The 20,830-nt window shown below is 42.9% G+C and overlaps 1 protein-coding gene across 5 annotated transcripts in view; it reads right to left on the bottom strand.

Annotated features, from left to right (window-relative positions):
* Window positions 1-20,830, bottom strand: part of rai14 (retinoic acid induced 14) — a 325,587-nt gene that overhangs the window by 66,799 nt on the left and 237,958 nt on the right. For all 5 annotated transcript variants that reach the window (XM_068031268.1, XM_068031277.1, XM_068031259.1 and 2 more), the window contains 2 exons: window positions 19,753-19,940; window positions 2,754-2,782 (listed from right to left, as the gene is read on the bottom strand). In XM_068031268.1, the coding sequence (XP_067887369.1) occupies window positions 2,754-2,782; window positions 19,753-19,940 (217 nt within the window). The remainder of the gene's footprint in view (window positions 1-2,753; window positions 2,783-19,752; window positions 19,941-20,830) is intronic.

Raw genomic sequence — 20,830 nt, 5'->3', positions numbered from 1 at the left:
TTCCAACCCCCTAGCAATAAAGGCCAAAATTCCATTTGCCTTCTTAATTACTTGCTGCATCTGCATGCTAACTTTTTGTGTTTCATGCACAACACCCAAATCCCTCTGTGCTGCACTTTTTTGGAGTATCTCTCCATTTAAATAATAGTCTGCCTTTTGACTCTTCCTACCAAAGTGCATGACCTCACACTTTCCTACATTAAACTCCATCTGCCAAGTTTTTTTTCTTAAGAAGGATAATCTCTATTTGGTCTTCAGGCAAATAACGACCACCCATCATGCTGCTCAAGAGCTGCTCCTGATATTTGCTGGGCAGACAGCAACTACTGGGAAGACCTTCAAGTTTATTCACTCCTGATCTCCATGAATATCATGCTTCATGTAAGTTTTGTTATCCATATCCTTGGACACCCCTCACAATCTAATCATATTCCATGGCTTCCATGGTTCCAATTTCTGACAATGTTATTTGTTCACCTTCTCATCTCCCTTACCATTCACAGTTCTCCAAACTTTACTTCCATTATCACCAAGTAGCCGTGGAAAAAATTCTTCACCAGAAATCTTACAACCACAGCCTCGCTTTCATACTGGTTCTCGATTCTGTATGAGCTTCCGGCCACTGGTAATTTCTTTAAAACCCTCTTCTCACCTCTATCTTTGATGTTCTTGCTTTTCAAAAGCCATCACCGTCTGCTATTTACTTCCACTTCTGCAAAACGGCCTTCAGCTTTGCTTCATCTCATCTCCACTGCCACAGAAACCATTATCCAAGCTTTTGTCACTGCGACTTGCAGGCCTTACACATCCTCCATAAACTCCAACTAATTCAAACTTATCCTAGAATTATCCTACATTAAGTCCTAACTCATCACTTCTGTTCCTGGTGATATACATTGGCTCTCTGTCCCCCAAAGCACTAAAGTTAAAATTCTCAACCTTGTCTTCAAATCCATCCCTCGCTTTACCCCAACTTCTCTCAGTGACCACTTACACCCCTTACACCCACCCACCTTACACCCTCAGCTTTTTGTAAATCCCCCTGCCCCTCAACTCACTACTGAGGGCAGAGCTTTCGATCACTTTAACTCTACTTTCTGGACTTTCCTCCCTAAACTCTTGTGCCTCACTACTTCTCTCTTCACTTTTTCTCAGAAGCAATTTGATTGAGGTCCGTACAATAGTGAAGGGATTAGATTGTGTGCCCGCTAACAAATTATTTTAATTTAATTGACTGGGGATGACAAGGAGTCATGTACAAATTGCATGAGAGAATAAATCGGTTAGATGTTAGGCGGCGGCTCTTCTCACAAAAAATAGCAGATCTGTGGAACAGAGTGCCAGCCTGTGCGGTGGATACTGATACATTGTGGATCTTCAAGAAAGAGCTGAATGAATTTGTGGCATGAAAATTATGTCATAAAAGAGGCAGGTACCAATTAGTTCGTGTAGTCTCCTGGGTTAGTTTTGATCATCCAGAGGAATCAGAGAAGAATTGACCTTAGATTTTATATCACTCCGAGGAGACTCATGACATCTAAAGGGTAAGGAGTTTCTTGAACTATTGCATTAGGCATCTCAACTCTATGGGACAGGCCTGGATGGGCCAGCTGATCATCTCCTGTCCAATACTTCTGTATGTTTGTATTAAAAAACTTTTCAAAATCCAACATTTTGTCCAAGCTTATCTTGTGGTCAACCTAGACCCTCCTCATTCACCAATGATTTGTATGATATAGTGTTTTTGATTTAGAAGAACATCCCAGGCTACTTAAAGAGACAAAAGGAAACATTGTGGAGAGGTCAAGGCAGAGCAGGAGGGACAACAAATGGCAGTTAGTGATAGAGGATGTAATTCGTGACGTTGGCCAAGTTAGTTTCAGAGCAGCAAGCAGGGTGAAAATTGGACTGAAGAGATTTAAATAGAGAGTTTTGAGATAGATAGGCACATGGCTAGGAGGCTATGGCATGTTCAAACATCTTAGAGCGATAAGGGATGGGTGCTAGTTGAAGAGGACAGGTAGGCCGAGGGTGAACAGCTGGAAAGCTACTAATATTCTTTTTGCTGGTAAGCTGCTCCATTTTAGTTAATTAAATCCCTGTGCAACATTAGGATCTAAATCTGGATACTTACCAATCTGTACCAAAAGCTCACTGAACTTACTAATGCCGATGTGCTCATACAGGAGAATATGTGCACTTCATATTGGACAAACATAAATTCTTTATGTGCAATATTGGTAGCTTGGTTAGGAAACTCTTCATCATGGTGTGAATCCCGTGTGGGCCAGACACACAGTTAATGGGAAAAAAACACCATATGGAACTTAGAACAGAAGTGAACTATTTCATCCTTTAAGTGGTCAGGTGAATATTATCTTAGTAAAACTGGCAAAGCTTGATTCACTGCTGGAAGTATAGTTAAGTCAGCCAATTACACGAATTGCTCTCAGGAAACATTGGCTATCACACACTCTGGCTCAACAACCTGAAGATACCAGCTAAGTATAGGAGAAAAATGAAATGACAGGAGAAGAGCACAGAATGATTATATTTCAGACCCTTATTCTCATAAAAATAGTAAAAACTTGTAATTACAATTACTTATAGAAGGGTGATTTTCAAGCTAAGTACTTGATAAGGTTGATGAAGGGCCCAAGCTTGAAAAATTTTGAAATATGCTTAAAACTATAGTGCATAATCATTATAGTATCTTTAAGCAATACACTGTTAATTCACAAATTTAACTTTACCTGTTTTGATGTCGGCGCTGATTTTATATCTATTTTGAAGTAGAAAACAAGGAAGAGAAAAAAAGGAAAATGAATGCATTATAATACCATTATTTACCTGAAGTCTATAAATAATGATTCTAAGTCATATTAGACCATGATAAAATTACTCTGGTCTGAATTCCCTACCTCAGTTTTCAAATATGTTGCCCATTTATAGTGAGCCCTGTATGACTGCTGTAGAACATCATCATATTTCACTCATTGTTACTGAGAACATGTCATAGTAGACTATTCGTGTTGCTAAGGAAACCTGCTTGACCATATTTCGCTGACAAGTTAATGATCCCCAAACTGTTTCAACGACTGAGTTAACCAGAACATAAGTTTTAAAAAATAACTGCATATAATTTTTGATCATTTCTGAATTTATAGACTTCACTTTTGTACTCTATATATTTCAAATTCCAAGATAATTTATTACGCTAAAGGCACTATATAAATATTAGTTGTATAATTGTTTACATAAGCTTTGTAACTAACTTTTCAGCACGGTCACACTTAAACATATTTGAAGCTTTAAAAAATTCAGTGGTTATGTTTAGTGTATAAACATACTTTTGGTGAATTCACTTCACAATTCAGTTATTAAAATTAAATACAGTATAGAATTAAACCTCATTATTGTAACTCATTTTAAAACTTTTATAATTATCTTCTTTCTGGAATCCTTCCAGGAATTCCACTGAAGGAATAGCCCAGATATTAATGAGAAGAATCCCTGAATGGAGAAATATTTATTTTCTTCCTCCCCTCATTGCCTGCCCGCACGCCCCCCCACCCCCACCAAAAAAAAGTGGATGCATGCTTTTAAAAACTTTTTGAGAATATAAAAATTACATTCAGAATTCGGATTCACCAGTTATATAATACTTTTGGCACAGATTCATTCGTCAACTATTCTGTTGAGTTGACTTTATGGGAGTTGTTAGGGAAAGGGAATGCTCACTACACAACATGACTGTGTTAAGACAATTCTACTCAAACTAGATAGAACAGGTTGGTTGGGAACTACTGATGGTGCTTAATGCACCATTTATATTTCTTGTCTGATTCTCATTGTACCATTTTCTTACAACTGTCTCCAATAATTGAGTACCAAAATGCCTAGCAAGGTACCTTCAGTGACCATGGGCCCAACACTCCCCCTCATCTGGCGAAGACAGGGCACGTAGGTAAGTCACTTAAACCTCTTGATCACATTGACTTCCTGCATCCCCCAATGTTAACCTGCTAGTTTGAGCAGGCGAGCTGGACACACACGGAAAGACAGTGGGGTCCTTTCTAAACATGCAGATCCAGACCTGATGTCATCAAATGGACCCAATCTCAAAAAGACTTGCATGGAAATAGTGCCTTTCACAACCATAGGACGTCTCAAAGTGCTTTACAACCAATGAGGCACATTGGCTAGGACACTGCTCTTCTTCAAAATAGTACCACAGGATCTCTTATGTCTACCTGAGGGGAGAGACAGTGCCTTGGTATCATGTCTCATTCGAAAGCCGGTACCTCGGACAGTACAGCTCTCCCTCAGTACTGCACTGAAGTGTTAGTCTAAAATATATGCTCAAGTCATAGAGTGGGACTTGAACTCACAACCAATGCTCCCCCTAGGCTGTGCAGGTGCGTGGCTGTGCAACAATCGCTAAGCAAGGAACAAACAGGCCACAAACCAACAGCGTCCCCATTAAGATGCGCTTATGCGCAGTCACGAATCAATGTGAAGGGACCACACAGTGCAACAAGCCGACGGTGTACAACAAACAGAAGTGAGAGGGAATGTTAGAACAAAGAACAAAGAAGAACAGTACAGCACAGGAACAGGCCATTCAGCCCTGCAAGCCTGCGCCGATCATGATGCCTGTCTAAACTAAAGCCTTCTGCACTTCTGGGGTCCGTATCCCTCTATTCCCATCCTATTCATGTATTTGTCAAGATGCCTCTTAAATGTTGCTATCATACCTGCTTCCACCACCTCCCCCAGCAGCAAGTTTCAGGCACTCACCACCCTCTGTGTAAAAAAACTTGCCTCGCACATCCCCTCTAAACTTTGCCCCTCGCACCTTTGACCGAGCCAGTTCTGTATCCATCTTGCCAGCTCACCTCTGATCCCGTGTGACTTCACCTTTTGTATCAGTCTGCCATGAGGGACCTTGTCAAAGGCTTTACTGAAGTCCATATAGATAACATCCACTGTCCTTCCTTCATCAATCATCTTCGTTACTTCCTCAAACAACTCGATCAAGTTAGAGACACACGACCTCCCCTTCACAAAACTATGCTGCCTCTCGCTAATAAGTCCATTTGTTTCCAAATGGGATTAAATCCTGTCCCGAAGAATCCTCTCCAATAATTTCCCTACCACTGACGTAAGGCTCACCGGCCTGTAATTTCCTGGATTATCCTTGCTACCTTTCTTAAACAAAGGAACAACATTGGCTATTCTCCAGTCCTCTGGGACCTCACCTGTAGCCAATGAGGATACAAAGATTTCTGTCAAGGCCCCAGCAATTTCCTCCCTTGCCTCCCTCAGTATTCTGGGGTAGATCCCATCAGGCCCTGGGGACTTATCTACCTTAATGTTTTTCAAGACACCCAACACCTCCTCCTTTTTGATATCAACATGACCCAGACTATCTACACTCCCTTCCCTAGGCTCATCATCCACCGTCCTTCTTTTTGGTGAATACTGATGCAACATACTCTTTTCGTACCTCGCCCATTTCCTCTGGCTCCACACATAGATTCCCTCCTCTGTCCTTGAGTGGGCCAACCCTTTCCCTGGTTATATACCTATAAAAAGCCTTGGGATTCTCCTTAATCCTGTTTGCCAATGACTTTTCATGACCCCTTTTAGCCCTCCTGACTCCTTGCTTAAGTTCCTTCCTTACTTCCTCCCTACTTTATATTCCTCAAGGGCTTCATCTGTTCCCAGTCTTCTAGCCCTTACGAATGCTTCCTTTTTCTTTTTGACTAGGCTCACAATATCCCTCGTTATCCAAGGTTCCCGAAACTTGCCAAACTTATCCTTCATCCTCAGAGGAACATGCCGGTCCTGGATTCTAATCAAAACTGACGTTTGAAAGACTCCCACATGTTTGTTGCCCAAAGCCTTCTGCCTCAGAGGCAAGAGTGCTACCAATAGAGCCACAGCTGACATTCGTCTGCAATTTTAGTCGGGTGAACTAAGTAGAGGCAGCAGTAATGGTTTCTGGCAGAAGTTTAATTACGGGCCAGAAGAAGCCTTACAAGGCAAGTGATTAAATTTAATTTTAGGTTTCCTTTTGGGCCAGGAGCAGCAGGATCCTCAGGCCTCACTTTCCCTGGGCTCTTATGAGCGGATGCAGAAGATGTGGGCAGGGTTCTTAATTTGCGTTTTTTTGTCTCTGTCTTCACAAACGAGAGGGATGATGCAGACATTGTCGCAAAAAGGAGTGTGAAATATTAGATATGTAAAGCATAATGAGAGAGGAAGTACGAGAAGGTCTCACATCCTTGAAAGTGGATAAATCACCAGGGCCGGATGGATTGTTGTTAAAGGAAGCCAGGGAGGAAATAGTAGATGCTCTGAGCATCATCTTCAAATCCTCACTAGATACAGGTGTGTACCAGAGGATTGGAGGTCTGTGAACATAGTCCCATTGTTTAAAAAGGGTGCGAGGGATAGGCCAAATAATTATAGGCTGGTCAGTCTGACCTCGTTGTTGGGCAAATTATTAGAATCAATTGTTAAAGATAGGATAGTCAGCATGGATTTGTTAAGGGTAGGTCATGTCTTCCTAACTTAATTGAAATTTTTGAGGAAGTAACAAGGACAATTGATGAGGGTAGTGCAGTGTATGTGGTCTACATGGATTTTAGTAAGACTTTTGACAAGGTCCCACATGGCAGACTGGTCAGAAAAATAAATACAGGGGAATGTGGCAAGTGGGATCCAAAATTGGCTCAGGGCCAGGAAACAACGGGGAGTAGTCGACAGATGTTTTTGAGAATGGAAAGCGTTTTCCAGTGGAGTTCCACGGGGCTCAGTGATGTTTGTGGTATATATTAATGATTTGGACTTAAATGTAGGAGGCATGTTTGGGAAATTTGCAGATGAAACAAAGAAGAGGATAGCTGTAGACTCCAGAATTATATCAATGGTTTGGTTGAGAGGGCAGAAGAGTGGCAAATGGAATTCAATCTGGAGAAATGTGAGGTAATGCATTTGGGGAGGGCAAACAAAGCAAGGGAATACACAATAAATGGAAGGATATTGAGAGGGATGGAGGAGGTGAGAAACCTTGGCGTGCATGTCCACATGTCCCTGAAGGTGGCAGGACAGGTAGATAGAGTGGTGAAGAAGGCATATGGAATGCTTTCCTTTATTGGCTCCGGTATAGAATACAAAAGCAGGGATGTAATGCTGGAACTGGATAAAAGGCTGGTTAGGCCACAGCTGGAGTATTGCGTACTGTTCTGGTCATCACATTACAGGAAGGACATAGTTGCTCTGGAGAGAGTGCAGAGGAGATTTACTAGAATGTTGCCAGGGCTTGAGAGTTGCAGCTTTGAGGAAAGATTGGGTAGGCTAGGGTTGTTTTCCTTAGAACAGAGGAGGCTGAGGTGTGACTTAGTTGAGGTGTACAAAATTATGAGGGGCCTAGATAGAGCAGACAGGAAGGAACTGTTTCCCCTACTGATGAGGTCAATTACCGGGGGGCACAGATTTAGGATGATTGATAGAAGGATTGAAGGGGACATGATGAAAAAGTTTTTCATCCAGAGGGTTGGGTGTGTCCAGAATTCACTGCCAGGATCAGTGGTGGAGGCGGAAACCCTCAACTCTTTTAAAAGGTACCTGGACAAGCACCTGAAGTGCTGTATCCTGCATGGCTACGGACCAGGCGCTGGAAGGTGAGATTAGATTGGACAGCTCGTTCCTTTTTAAGCCGGCGCAGACACGATGGCCTGAATGGCCTTCTTTTTCTGAACTTTTTTTTATGGTCTATGGTTCTAAGAAAGAAATAGAGCAGCGTGAAGATAAGCAGAACGGGACAGGAAGGAACACAGAGTTTAATGGTAATAATGCATAAGCGTATAAGATCCATGTAAAGAATAGTAAAAATCTCATATTAAAGGCTCTTTATCTGAATGCACAACGTATTCATAATTAAGATAGATGAACTAGTGGTGCAAATAGAGATAAACAGTTTAGATTTAATTTCCATTACAGAGACATAGTTACAAGGTGACCCACACTGCGAAGTAAATATTCCAGGGTACACAACATTTCGAAAAGTCAGACAAAATGGAAAAGGAGGAGGGATAGTTCTGATAGTAAAAGAATGATATATGAATGTTAGTGAGAAAAGGTTCTTGACTTAGAAGATCAGGAAGTAGAATCAGTATGGGAGGAGATTAGGAATAAAAAGGAGGAGATTAGGAATAAAAAGGATGAGAAAACATTGGTGGGAGTAGTTAATAGGCCCCCTAACAGTAGTTATACCATTGAAAAGAACATTAAGCAAAAAATTATTGGAGCTTGTAACAAAGGCAATGTAGTAATCATGGTAGAGGCCTGCTACCTGACCCAAACCCGACGGGATCTGACGACATGTGTCAGGTTTGGGTCGGGTCGGACCCATTTTCCAGGGCCGGCTTTCGGGCTCGGGTCGGGTCAGGCCAAGTCCAGATCGAGTCGAGTCGGGCTGGGCCGGACACACACAGTACGTGCTCTGCCAGTAAGTATTGAAATTAAAAAAACAAACTTACCTGAGCTGGGAGTCCGGGACAAAACTATGACTACGTCAAAACTACGTCACTATGACGTCTCGCGCATGCGCTGCAGCTTCTTGCAGGTTCGATGTCAGGAAGGTAAGTAAGCAGATGGTCGGGTCGTGCTTGGGTCAGGCCGAGGAGTGGCGGGTTCGGGTCGGGCTCAGGGCAAAATCGGAGAGACTCGGGATGGGCCGAGCCGGCTCGGGCCTGCTGTGGTTCGGTCGGGTTCTGTTTTCCTGACCTAAAGCAGGCCACTAAATCATAGGAGAATTTAATCTTTATATAGACTGGACAAATCAAATTGTAAAAGGTGGTCTGCAAGACAAGTTTGTAAAATGCTTTCATGACAGTTTCTTGGAACAATATGTGGTAGAGTCAACGAGGGATAAAGCTATTTTAGATCTAATACAGTGCAATGAGGCAGGTTTAATTAGTAATCTCATAGTAAAAGATACTCTTGGGGAAAAAGTGATCATAATACAATTGAATTTCATACTAAGTTTGAAAGCAACAAACAAGAATCTTAAACATAAACAAAGCCAATTACATAGGAACATACGAATTTGGAACAAGAGTAGGCCACTCGGCCCCTCAAGCCTGCTCCAACATTGTCAGTTCATGGCTGAACTGATTACTCCACATTCTCACCTACCCAGATAACCTTTTACCCACTTGCTTATCCAGAATCTCTCTACCTCTGCCTTAAACATATTCAAAGAAGCTACTTCCAATGCCTTTTAAGGAAGAGAATTCCAAAGACTCACGACCCTCAGAGAAAAAAGTCTCTCCTCATCTCTGTCTTAAATGGGCGACCCCTTATTTTTAAATAGTGACCCCAAGTTCTAGATTCTCCCACAAGATTACTTTCCACATTCACCCTGTCAAGACGCCACAGGCTCTTATATGTTTCAATCAAGTCGCCTCTTACTCTTCTAAACTCCAGCGGATCCAAGCCTAGCCTGTCCAACCCTTCCTCGTAAGATAACCCGCTCATTCCAGGTATTAGTCCAGTAAACCACCTCTGAACTGCTTCCAATGCACTTACATCCTTCCTTAAATAAGGAGACCAATACTGTACACAGTACTCCAGATGTGGTCTCACCAATAAATTGTGAAAAGGAGAGACTGAACAGAGTCAGTGGACAGTTATGTGAACCCAGATGAGAAACAGTATTTCAGATCCTATATATGCCCAAAATGTTTAACATCTGGTCACAATGACCATAGAGTACACTCCTCCCCCCATCTTGTTGGAGCTGTTAACCAGCCAAACCCAAGTTAAATTGATGACTTGACTTATTAAACAGTACACAGGAATCTGGTATGCAACAGAAGCTATTAAAAACACTACAGCTAAAATCCAAAAGTGTGAAACAATTGTGTGTGCTTAAGTTGTGTTTCTGTCTACTGTTCTGAGGCTGCAAAATCTTCCCCACAACGTAAACAAGGCTGATTTTGAGATATTGAGAGCTGAAAGCAATATTGCAAGCTCTATACAAGTTGAAAGTTCCCTGTTTGATAATGTTCCAACATTGATAGAGGAATAGGTGATAGGATTATATAAACTACAATTTAATGTGTATTGGAAGTCAGGATTTCTTAAATTGAAACATTATCCCTTACAAGAAAAACAGGTGAGAATTTGGAATGCAAATATAGAAGGGTCAAAATATAATGCTGGGCATTACTTGCAGAAAAGTACGAGATACGACTGATTAAAACTACAGTAGTAGATATTCAAAAGCAAAAAAAAAAGAAACATTTTAAAAGGAAATCACAATCTAAAATTAGCAGCTCGAAAGAAAGATATTCCTATTCAGAAACCCATGCTGAAAGGCAGGAGCAACACTTCATTGCCTGAGGAAACAACTGGTATAGCGGAATGACTCTTCTGCTGTTTTGCACTCTAATACAGTGCAAAATATATCCACTAAGTGGGAAAGATTAGATACTGTGAGCTACAAATCTAGTTGCCAAAGTATAGAAACACTATAATGAGGCTTAAATGCCGTTATGGTTCTTCTCTAAATTATAAAATGAGTTTAAACCTTCTATGAATTGAGTATCAAAATAGGAAACTGGATAGAAATTTTTCAGCTAAATTCCTAAATAAAAGCTATATTTTTAATCATGAACTATGTGAGGTATCAGTAAACATTATTAGTTTGATTACATCTGATTATTTATTTCTCCCTCCACCCACCCCCTCACTCCAGCACTCATTCAAAATCTGATCCTTCTACTAAATTCCTTAAGAATTTAATATTTATTCCATTCACAAACTATCGGCGATGTCTACTCAGGGTCGCGAGTTTCTGCCATGGGTCTTGTGACTGGACAGGCTGGTTCTCGACCTGCAGATCTTTGGGCAAATGGAGCAGGACGTCCCATGAGGTAGTGGGACCTGGAGTGAAGGATTTGTTTCCTTTTCTTTCCTTCTCTGCCGCCCCGCCACTCTGCCTCATCAAGTTGTCGCCATTTTGAACGATTGGCAGCAAGCTCCTCCCAGTCATCAAGGTCATGCTGCCACGTTTCAAAGAGAGCTTCAGAGTGTCTTTGAAGTGTTTTCATTCCTAGAATGCTGGCCATTTGAGTGTTTAGATAACAGGATCTGGCAAAGGAGTTGGTTTTTGGCCTCTGGACACAACATCTGGTCTATCGAAGTTGACTTTGCAAGAGTTTGCCTGACTGCTTGTGGAGCTGGCTTTAAGGAGGACACTAGCGTTTGTTCAATGGTCCTCCCATTGAATCCTGAAGATGCAGCGGAGGCACTGTTAATGGAATTTTTCTAGTGCTCTTATGTGTTGCTGATACACAGTCCAGGTCTCACTGCAGTACAGTAGTGTGGTAACGACAACTGTTCTGTACTCTAGGACTTTTGTTGCCTTGGAGGTCTTTGTTGTCAAACATTCGCTGCCATCGTTGGTAGAAGGCTGACTTGCTGCAGCTGATCTGGTGTTGGATCTACTTGTCAATGATGGCCTTTTGAGAGGGATGGCTGCCAAGCTATGGGAAGTACTCAACATATTCCAGAGCCTCTCCTTCAACATATATAAGAACTATCACATTAGCCATGATAAAAGACAATGCTGAAGCATTCGCAACCATCTTGAGCCAAGTGAGCGATCTACCTTGGCCTCCCCCTGAGGTCCCCACCACACAGTCTTCAGCAAGTTTGATTCATTCCATGTGATATCAAGAAACAGTTGAGTGAACTGGGCACAGTAAAGGCTACAGATTTCAACAACATCCCTGCTGTAATACTGAAAACCTGTGTTCCAGAACTATCCACATATCTAGCCAAGCTGCAATCCAGAAACGTCGTGACTACTAGAGCAGATGCTGGACATTTTGCGATAGTGACTCACCTCCTGACTCTATAAAATCTCTCTACCTCATACAAGACACTACGCAGAAGTATGATGAAACATTCTCCACTTGCTTTGATGGGTGCAGATGCAACAACAATCAAGAAGCTCGACACCAAAGACAAAGCAGTCTGCTTGATTAGCAGCCCATTCACTACTTTAAACACCATCAGTTCACTGTGCTTGGTGTGTGTACTTTCTGCAAGATGCACTAAAGCAATTCACCAAGGATTCTTCAACAACACCTGCCAAACCCATAAACTCTACCACCTAGAAGGACAAGGACTGTACGTGCATTGGAACACCATCACCTCCAAGTCACACACCATCCTGACTTGGACATATATCACTCTTCTTTCATCGAGGGGCCAAAATCCTGGAAATTCCTACCTAACAGTTTTGTATGAGTGCCTTAACCACATGGACTACAGTGTTTCGAGAAGGCTGTCCATCCTCTTCTCAAGGGCAATTAGGGATGGACAATAAATGTCAACATAGTCAGCGGTGCCCACATCCAGAGAATGAATTTAAAAAAAATTAAAAATGATATTCAGGAAAAGATTTTTTTTCCTCAATTGTCAGAAGCAGAGAACATTTAGAGAGAGAGTTGTACTACAAAAGAGTTTTTGATAAAGTACTGATCCAGTTACCTTACTGCATATTCGGCTTACTCAAAGGAAATTAACAGCAAAATAAAGGAATTAGGCCGAAGGAGCATGTGCATAAGTAATCACAAGACCACATGGTACTAGCAACAGAGAGCTAGATGATCAGAAGTTGAAATTAATTTCTAAAAACAAAAATTTTCAGTAAGCAGAATTAGACAGGACCATCAACTGCTTCCACAGAGGTTAGAAGGGAAGAAGTTGGTGAGATAAAAAATTCCAAACATTATCAAATAATTCATGAATTTAAAACATAAATCTATAGGTATGAAGTATGAGTAATTTCAAAGGCTGGCTGGGTCCATTTAAAATTTTAGGACGGAGATCTATAGATTTTTGTTAAGTAAAATTATCAAGAAATATGGAACGAAACCAGGTAAATGGAGGTGAGGTACAAATCAGCCTGATCTAACTAACTCAAATGGCAGAACAGCCTTAGGGGGCTAAATGGCCTACTTCTGTTCCTGTGAAACACAGTGACTGCAAAGTTCAAAATACAACTGGAAAATACAAGATCTGTTCCTTTGACTGGTAGGCTTGAAAAATTTGCTAAGATGTTACATTTTTAGTTTTCTATGTATAGTTATTGGGCAAAAAAGGACATGGCATGTTCTCATACTTGTCCTCTATTTAATGGAGCCACCAGAGGGCAGTAAAACACAGGTTTAAATGTATTTTACAAATCATAATTTTTATCCTTTTTGAATTTTCACAATTCAGAAGTTTCTAAACTTTACAATATAAGGAGATTTATTTTGTTTTTTAGAAATATAGATTTTGTGGTTTTAAAAGTCAGAATTACCTGCATTTGACTTTAGCAAGTTCTCCCTGTGACCGCGTGGGCTTTCGCCGGGTGCTCCGGTTTCCTCCCACAGCCAAAGACTTGCAGGTTGATAGGTAATTTGGCCATTGTAAAATTGCCCCTAGTATAGGTAGGTGGTAGGGGAATTGAGGGAAGGTGGGGATGTGGTAGGAATATGGGATTAATGTAGGATTAGTATAAATGGGTGGTTGATGGTCAGCATAGGCTTGGTGGGCCAAAGGGCCTGTTTCAGTGCTGTATCTCAAAAAAAACGAGATAGATATTCGGGCAGATTCCCTGCACCCGAATGACAAGGCCTGAGGCATCCACAATATTGGGCTTCTGGCCTAATTTCAATGATGGGGAGCAGCAGCCTATGTTCTTTAAAGCTGGCGTCGGGAGGTGCACTGGAAGTAGAAGGTGAGAATGGGGCTCTGGGGAGATAGGAGTCTGGGAGTTGGGAGATAGGAAGGGGGGGGGGGGGGGGTGGAATCAGAAGCCAAACAGTTGGGAGAGCAGAGGCCAGAATGAGGGGTGGAAATGGGAGCACATGTTCTTTAAACATGGACTCAGAAGGAGTCCTCCTGCTTCTCCTGGCTCGACATTGAGAAAAGTAAATTTAAAAAACTTACCTTTTTGGCAACAAAAGGTCCCAAGGTCTGTCTTTACTGCAGGGGTGGCCTCAAACTGGTCATATTTTCAAATGCAAAGTGACTTTGTTTCAGGTATGGGCCTTACACATCTTTTCCCTTACCAATATAGTAGGCAGTGCACAACCAAGCAGAAATTTGCATACGCTTCCTGCCTGCCGTATAAGAGTCCAGGTAGGCTAATTAATGCCTGAAAAACAGGCATATTATAGGCCATTATCTGATCATTTATTTCACTACTGCTTGTGGGATCTTATTATGTGCATTATTTGGTTGCTGCATTCCCCTTGTCACAGCCACACAACCCGAACTTATGAACTATAAAATGAACTTATGTAAACCCAGAAAGGACACTTTTCTTGTAAACAAAATGGAGTGAGAAATCAGCTGACCCTTCCTTTCCTGCCAAAACACATTGAGCAAGAACCCTGAGCTAATTTTCATGTCTGGACAAATCTTGGAGAAGTCATTAAAATACAAATGACCTTTCTGATCATATCCTTGAGAAATCATTAAAATGCAAACAACCTTTTCTGTGGTAATGGCCGCTTCTCTCCAACTGATTGGGTTAACAATAATGTCGCAGACTTTTTGACTTCAATTGCAAATTGCAAAGAATGGGTGTAAAAAAAGACCTACTTTATCAAGGTGAGATGAAGATGAATGACATTCCGACTTCATTGTCTAACAAAAACCTCACCATCAGAAACATTTATGAGGACAATAAAAGAGAAACTATGGTCACATGACAGAAACTAGGTTTCTGAGCAGGAATTTTAATAAAGGTATATTCTGGGCAGATATGAGAGATCCATTAATGCCATCAAAGAGGAAGGACCCTGCCTAAGATTATCAGATTTATAATGTAGGGAGTGACGAGTTGGCCTTGAATTCCCTACCTTAAAAATCATACCAGGACTTTGCCATTGACTTCTGGCTGGAACATAACAGGAGCACTCTGCAACAGCACATCCATCTTTCTGAACTTCCCAAGTCTTTTTTCAGTGAACAAGGGCAAAGTTACAGGCTTGCACTATTTCAAGTCTACATCCCAGGGAAATCATCATCGGACCTAGCACATATCTTTATAATCATATCTCTTTTCTTGAGTGTGTGTGTATCTGTGTGAGTGAGAGTGGGTGAGAGTGGGTGAGAGTACCTACCCTTCATTCTACTATCATCCATGTACCTATCCAAGAGTCGCTTAAATGCCCCTAACGTATCTGCTTCTACCACCACCGCTGGCAGCGCATTCCACGCACCCACCACTCTCTGTGTAAAGAACCTACCTCTGATATCTCCCCGAAACCTTCCTCCAATCACCTTAAAATTATGCCCCCTGGTGATAGCCCTTTCCACCCTGGGAAAAAGTCTCTGACTATCCACTCTATGCCTCTCATCATCTTGTACCCCTCTATCAAGTCACCTCTCATCCTTCTTCGCTCCAATGAGAAAAGCCCTAGCTCCCTCAATCTTTCTTCGTAGGACATGCCCTCCAGTCCAGGCAGCATCCTGGTAAATCTCCTCTGCACCCTCTCTAAAGCTTCCACATCCTTCCTATAATGAGGCGACCAGAACTGAACACAATATTCCAAGTGTGGTCGAACCAGGGCCTTATAGAGCTGCAGCATAACCTCGCGGCTCTTAAACTCAATCCCCCGTTAATGAAAGCCAACACACCATACGCCTTCTTAACAACCCTATCAACTTGGGTGGCAACTTTGAGCGATCTATGGACATGGACCCCAAGATCCCTCTGTTCCTCCACACTACCAAGAATCCTGTCTTTAAGCCTGTATTCCTCATTCAAATTCGACCTTCCAAAATGAATCACTTCACACTTTTCCAGGTTGAACTCCATCTGCCACTTCTCAGCCCAGCTCTGCATCCTGTCAATGTCCCGTTGCAACCTACAACAGCCTTCCACACTATCCACAACTCCAGCAACCTTTGTGTCATCGGCAAACTTGCTAACCCAGCCTTCCACTTCCTCATCCAAGTCATTTATAAAAATCACAAAGAGCAGAGGTCCCAGAACAGATCCTTGTGGAACACCACTGGTCACCGAGCTCCATGCTGAATACTTTCCATCTACTACCACCCTCTGTCTTCTATGGGCCAGCCAATTCTGTATCCAGACAGCCAACTTTCCCTGTATCCCATGCCTCCTTACTTTCTGAATGAGCCTACCATGGGGAACCTTATCAAACGCCTTGCTAAAATCCATATACACCACATCCACTGCTCTTCCTTCATCAATGTGTTTTGTCACATCCTCAAAGAATTCAATAAGGCCTGTGAGGCATGACCTGCCCCTCACAAAGCCATGCTGACTGTCTCTAATCAAACCATGCTTTTCCAAATAATCATAAATCCTGTCTCTCAGAATCCTCTCCAATAACTTGCCCACTACCGACGTAAGACTGACTGGTCTATAATTCCCAGGGTTATCCCTATTCCCTTTCTTGAACAAGGGAACAACATTTGCCACCCTCCAATCATCCGGTACTACTCCAGTGGACAGTGAAGGCGCAAAGATCATCGCCAAAGGCGCAGCGATCTCTTTCCTCGCTTCCCGTAATATCCTTGGGTATATCCCGTCTGGCCCCAGGGACTTATCTGTCCTCATGTCTTTCAAAATTTCCAGCACATCCTCCCTCTTAACCTCAACCTGTTCGAGCATATCAGCCTGTTCCACGCTGTCCTCACAAACGACCAGGTCCCTCTCACTAGTGAATACTGAAGCAAAGTATTCATTTAAGACCTCCCCTACCTCCTCCGACTCCAGGCACAAGTTCCCTCCACTATCCCTGATCGGCCCTACCCTCACTCTGGCCATCCTCTTGTTCCCCACATAAGTGTAGAATGCCTTGGGATTTTCCTTAATCCTACTCGCCAAGACTTTTTCATGTCCCCTTCTAGCTCTCCTAAGTCCATTCTTCAGTTCCTTCCTGGCTACCTTGTAACCCTCTAGAGCCCTGTCTGATCCTTGCTTCCTCAACCTTAAGTAAGCTTCCTTCTTCCTCTTGACTAGCTGTTCCACATCTCTTGTCATCCAAGGTTTCTTCCTTCACCCTACCATCCCTTCCCTGCGTCATCGGGACAAATCTATCCAGCAGTTGCAGCAAGTGCTCCCTAAACAACCTCCACATTTCTGTCGTGCATTTCCCTGAGAACATCTGTTCCCAATTTATGCTCCCCAGTTCCTGCCTAATAGCATTGTAATTCCCCCTCCCCCAATTAAGTATTTTCCCATCCCGTCTACTCCTGTCCCTCTCCATGACTATAGTAAAGGTCAGGGAGTTGTGATCACCATCACCGAAATGCTCTCCCACCGAGAGATCTGCCACCTGGCCTGGTTCGTTGCCAAGCACCAAGTCCAACATCGTCTCCCCTCTAGTCGGCCTATCTACATATTGAGTCAGGAAACCTTCCTGGACACACCTGACAAAACCTGCTCCATCCAAACTATTTGCACTAAGGAGGTTCCAATCAATATTAGGGAAGTTGAAGTCACCCATGACAACAACCCTGTTACTTCTGCACCTTTCCAAAATCTGCCTCCCAATTTGTTCCTCCCAGTCTCTGTTGCTATTGGGGGGTCTATAGAAAACTCCCAACAAAGTGACTGCTCCTTTCCTGTTTCTGACTTCCACCCATAATGACTCAGTAGACAAACCCTCCTCGACGACCTCCCTTTCTGCAGCTGTGATACTATCCCTGATTAACAATGCCACTCCCCCACCTCTTTTACCTCCTTCCCTATTCCTTTTGAAACATCTAAACCCCGGAACATCCAACATCCATTCCTGCCCCTGTGATATCCACGTCTCCGTAATGGCCACAACATCGTAGCTCCAAGTACTGATCCATGCTCTAAGTTCATCATCCTTATTCCTGACACTTCTTGCATTAAAATAGACACACTTCAACCCATCGTACTGGCTGCAACTTTGCCCTGTCAACTGTCTAACCTTCCTCACAGACTCTCTGCCTGTTCAACAGCTACCCCATCCACTGATCCGTGGCTCCGGTTCCCATCCCCCAGCCAAACTAGTTTAAACCCTCCCAAAGAGCTCTAGCAAACCTCCCGCCCAGGATATTGGTGCCCCTCCAGTTCAGATGCAACCCGTCCTTCTTGTACAGGTCCCACCTTCCCCAGAAGGTATCCCAATGATCCACATATCTGAATCCCTCCCTCCTACACCAGTTCCGTAGCCACGTGTTCAGCTGCACTCGCTCCCGGTTTCTAGCCTCACTAGCACGTGGCACCGGTAACAATCCTGAGATCACTACTCTGCTCGTCCTGCCTTTCAGCTTCCAACCTAACTCCCTATATTCGCTTTTCAGGTCCTCATCCCTTTTCCTAGCTATGTCATTGGTACCGATATGTACCACGACCTCTGGCTGCTCCCCCTCCCCCTTAAGAATCCTGTGGACTCGATCCGAGACATCCCTGACCCTGGCACCCGGGAGTCAACATACCATCCGGGAGTCTCGTTCGCGACCACAGAATCTCCTGTCTGTTCCTCTAACCATTGAATATCCTATCACTATCACTCTCCTATTCTCCCCCCTTCCCTTCTGAGCCACTGAGCCAGGCTCAGTACCAGAGACCTGGCCACTGTGGCTTTCCTTTGGTAGGTCATCCCCTCCAGCCGTATCCAAAACGGTATACGTATTAGTGAGGGGAATGGCCACAGGGGATCCCTGCACTGTGCGCCTCTTCCCTTTCCCTCCCCTGACGGTCACCCAGCTACCTTTATCCTGTAACTTAGGCGTCACTACTTCCTTTCACTGTTCGCTATCACCCCCTCAGCATGTTGTTGCATATATTTTAGCTGTTGCATAATAAGCATTTATCTTTCTTTTAAACTTATGTGAAAACCTGTCTTTTGTCTGTTCTTGACAATTAAAGCACTCAGGCATTAAAAAAACACCTCCTTAAAAAACATGCTGTCCTCGGTCAGTCAAGAGGTGAAAAGGGGGAACTATCTCGATCATCTCTCAACTGTCCCTAACACCTTGCATTTAAAAAGTGACAAGACTTGAAAGGTACTTCATTGGTTGTAAAGTGCTTGGGGGCTGCCTGAGGTCATCAAAGGCACTAAAATAGATCCAAGTTTTTTCTTTCCTTTGAAATCACTAGGCAGCAAACCCAATACCAGACAGGTGATCATCCTGTAGTGGTTACTGAGTGTATAGCAAAGGTCTACTTCACTATTTTGTGTTCAATTCCCTTGGCTGCTTCTTACTTATAATTCAATGCCTAACTTTCATTTGATCATCAATGCTGTAGAGCAGATGAAATAATCAATTTGTGCTAAAAGAGCACTAAGTGCATTTCATATATTCCAACCTACAGTTCTACCTACAGTTCCACTGGAAAGAGTTGGCAGTTTCAGCCACATAGAAGAATTGTTGTTATGTGCCAAACTGTGCACTGGTCCTACCTTCCATAATTCAATGCGAACTTTTCTTTGATCGCAAATTTGTTTTCTTTCTTATTCCCAAATAGCTCAACTTAGAGGCATTGCTAGCAACAGGAAGGTTAATTTTTTTTAATGACAGGGAATTATGTTAAATGCAGGAAGTGAGATATTCAGAAATGTGGCTTCATATTTCTAGAACATTGATCTGCAACAGGATAGCTTCAAGTTGATTCTGCAAAATTCAAAGGCTTCCTCAATTATAAACCGATAGGGCACGTACCAGCATCCTCGGAGGCCTTTTTAAGTGTAGTCTGAAGGAAACTTAGGATATCGGCATTTCCTGAGAGCTTGTAGTAATGAAGTGCATCATGCCCCAAAGCGTCTACTAACTTCAAATTGGCACCCCTCTTGACTAAAATTTCGACAGCGTTTCCACTACCGTGCTCACAGGCCAACATAACAGCAGTCCTAGGACAGGGGAAAGAAACAAGTACATTATGACTCACTCATAAATCTGTTACATACACACCATACTATTAAAATTATTAGCTTTTGTGATTATCAAGAGACCAAAAACACTGTGGATTACACTAGCTATTATACTGCAATGTGCTTTTGTTTAAAGGTGAAATACTAAGATCCATAATTGTGACACTGAGGTGAAGGTGGTAAAAGCGAAGGCAGTATAAATCAGGACATGATAATTAGTAGGTGAAACCAACCCTGAATTTTGAAAATCTGGAAGTTGTAAGGCAAAGGGAAGATATTTGGGGTGCTGGAGAGTGTTGGGGGGGGGGGGGGCGGGGGGGGGGGGTGTGGGAGAAGAGGGGTGGTAAACATAAAACTGCTGTGCCCATTTTTCTGGCATAAAAACAACCAATCTTGCTGTGCTAAGATTTTTGCCCAAACTGCAAGGGAAGCAGGTCTGACACCATATGGTACATTTGATATTGAGGTGTTCATGGTGACTGCTTGAAACAGTTGACTGACTCCTGGCATATGCTAATGGCGGGTCCAACACCTGCATTACAAGCCTACTCTGAAATTCAGCAGAACTGACCAGGCATGCTCCTCTCAGTTTTTTGGGGTCTTCTGTGACCTAGAGTCGTAGAGTCATTTACGGCACAGAAGGAAACCATTCAGCCCATTTAGTCCATGCCGGCTCTCCATGGAGCTATGCAGTCAGTCCCACTCCCTGGCTCGATCCCCATAGCCCCTGCAAGTCCTTTCTGTCAGGTGGTCATACAACTTCCTCTTGAAGTCATTGATCGTATCTGTTTCCACCACCCTTGTGGGCAGCAAGTTCCAGGTCATTGCCAATCACTGCGTAAAAAAGTGCTTCCTCACATACCCCCTGC

This window comes from Heterodontus francisci, chromosome 1, assembly GCF_036365525.1.
Source record: "Heterodontus francisci isolate sHetFra1 chromosome 1, sHetFra1.hap1, whole genome shotgun sequence".
Classification (NCBI taxonomy): domain Eukaryota; kingdom Metazoa; phylum Chordata; class Chondrichthyes; order Heterodontiformes; family Heterodontidae; genus Heterodontus; species Heterodontus francisci.
Note: the sequence above shows the minus strand (reverse complement) of the source record. Positions and strands in the feature narration are given on the sequence as shown.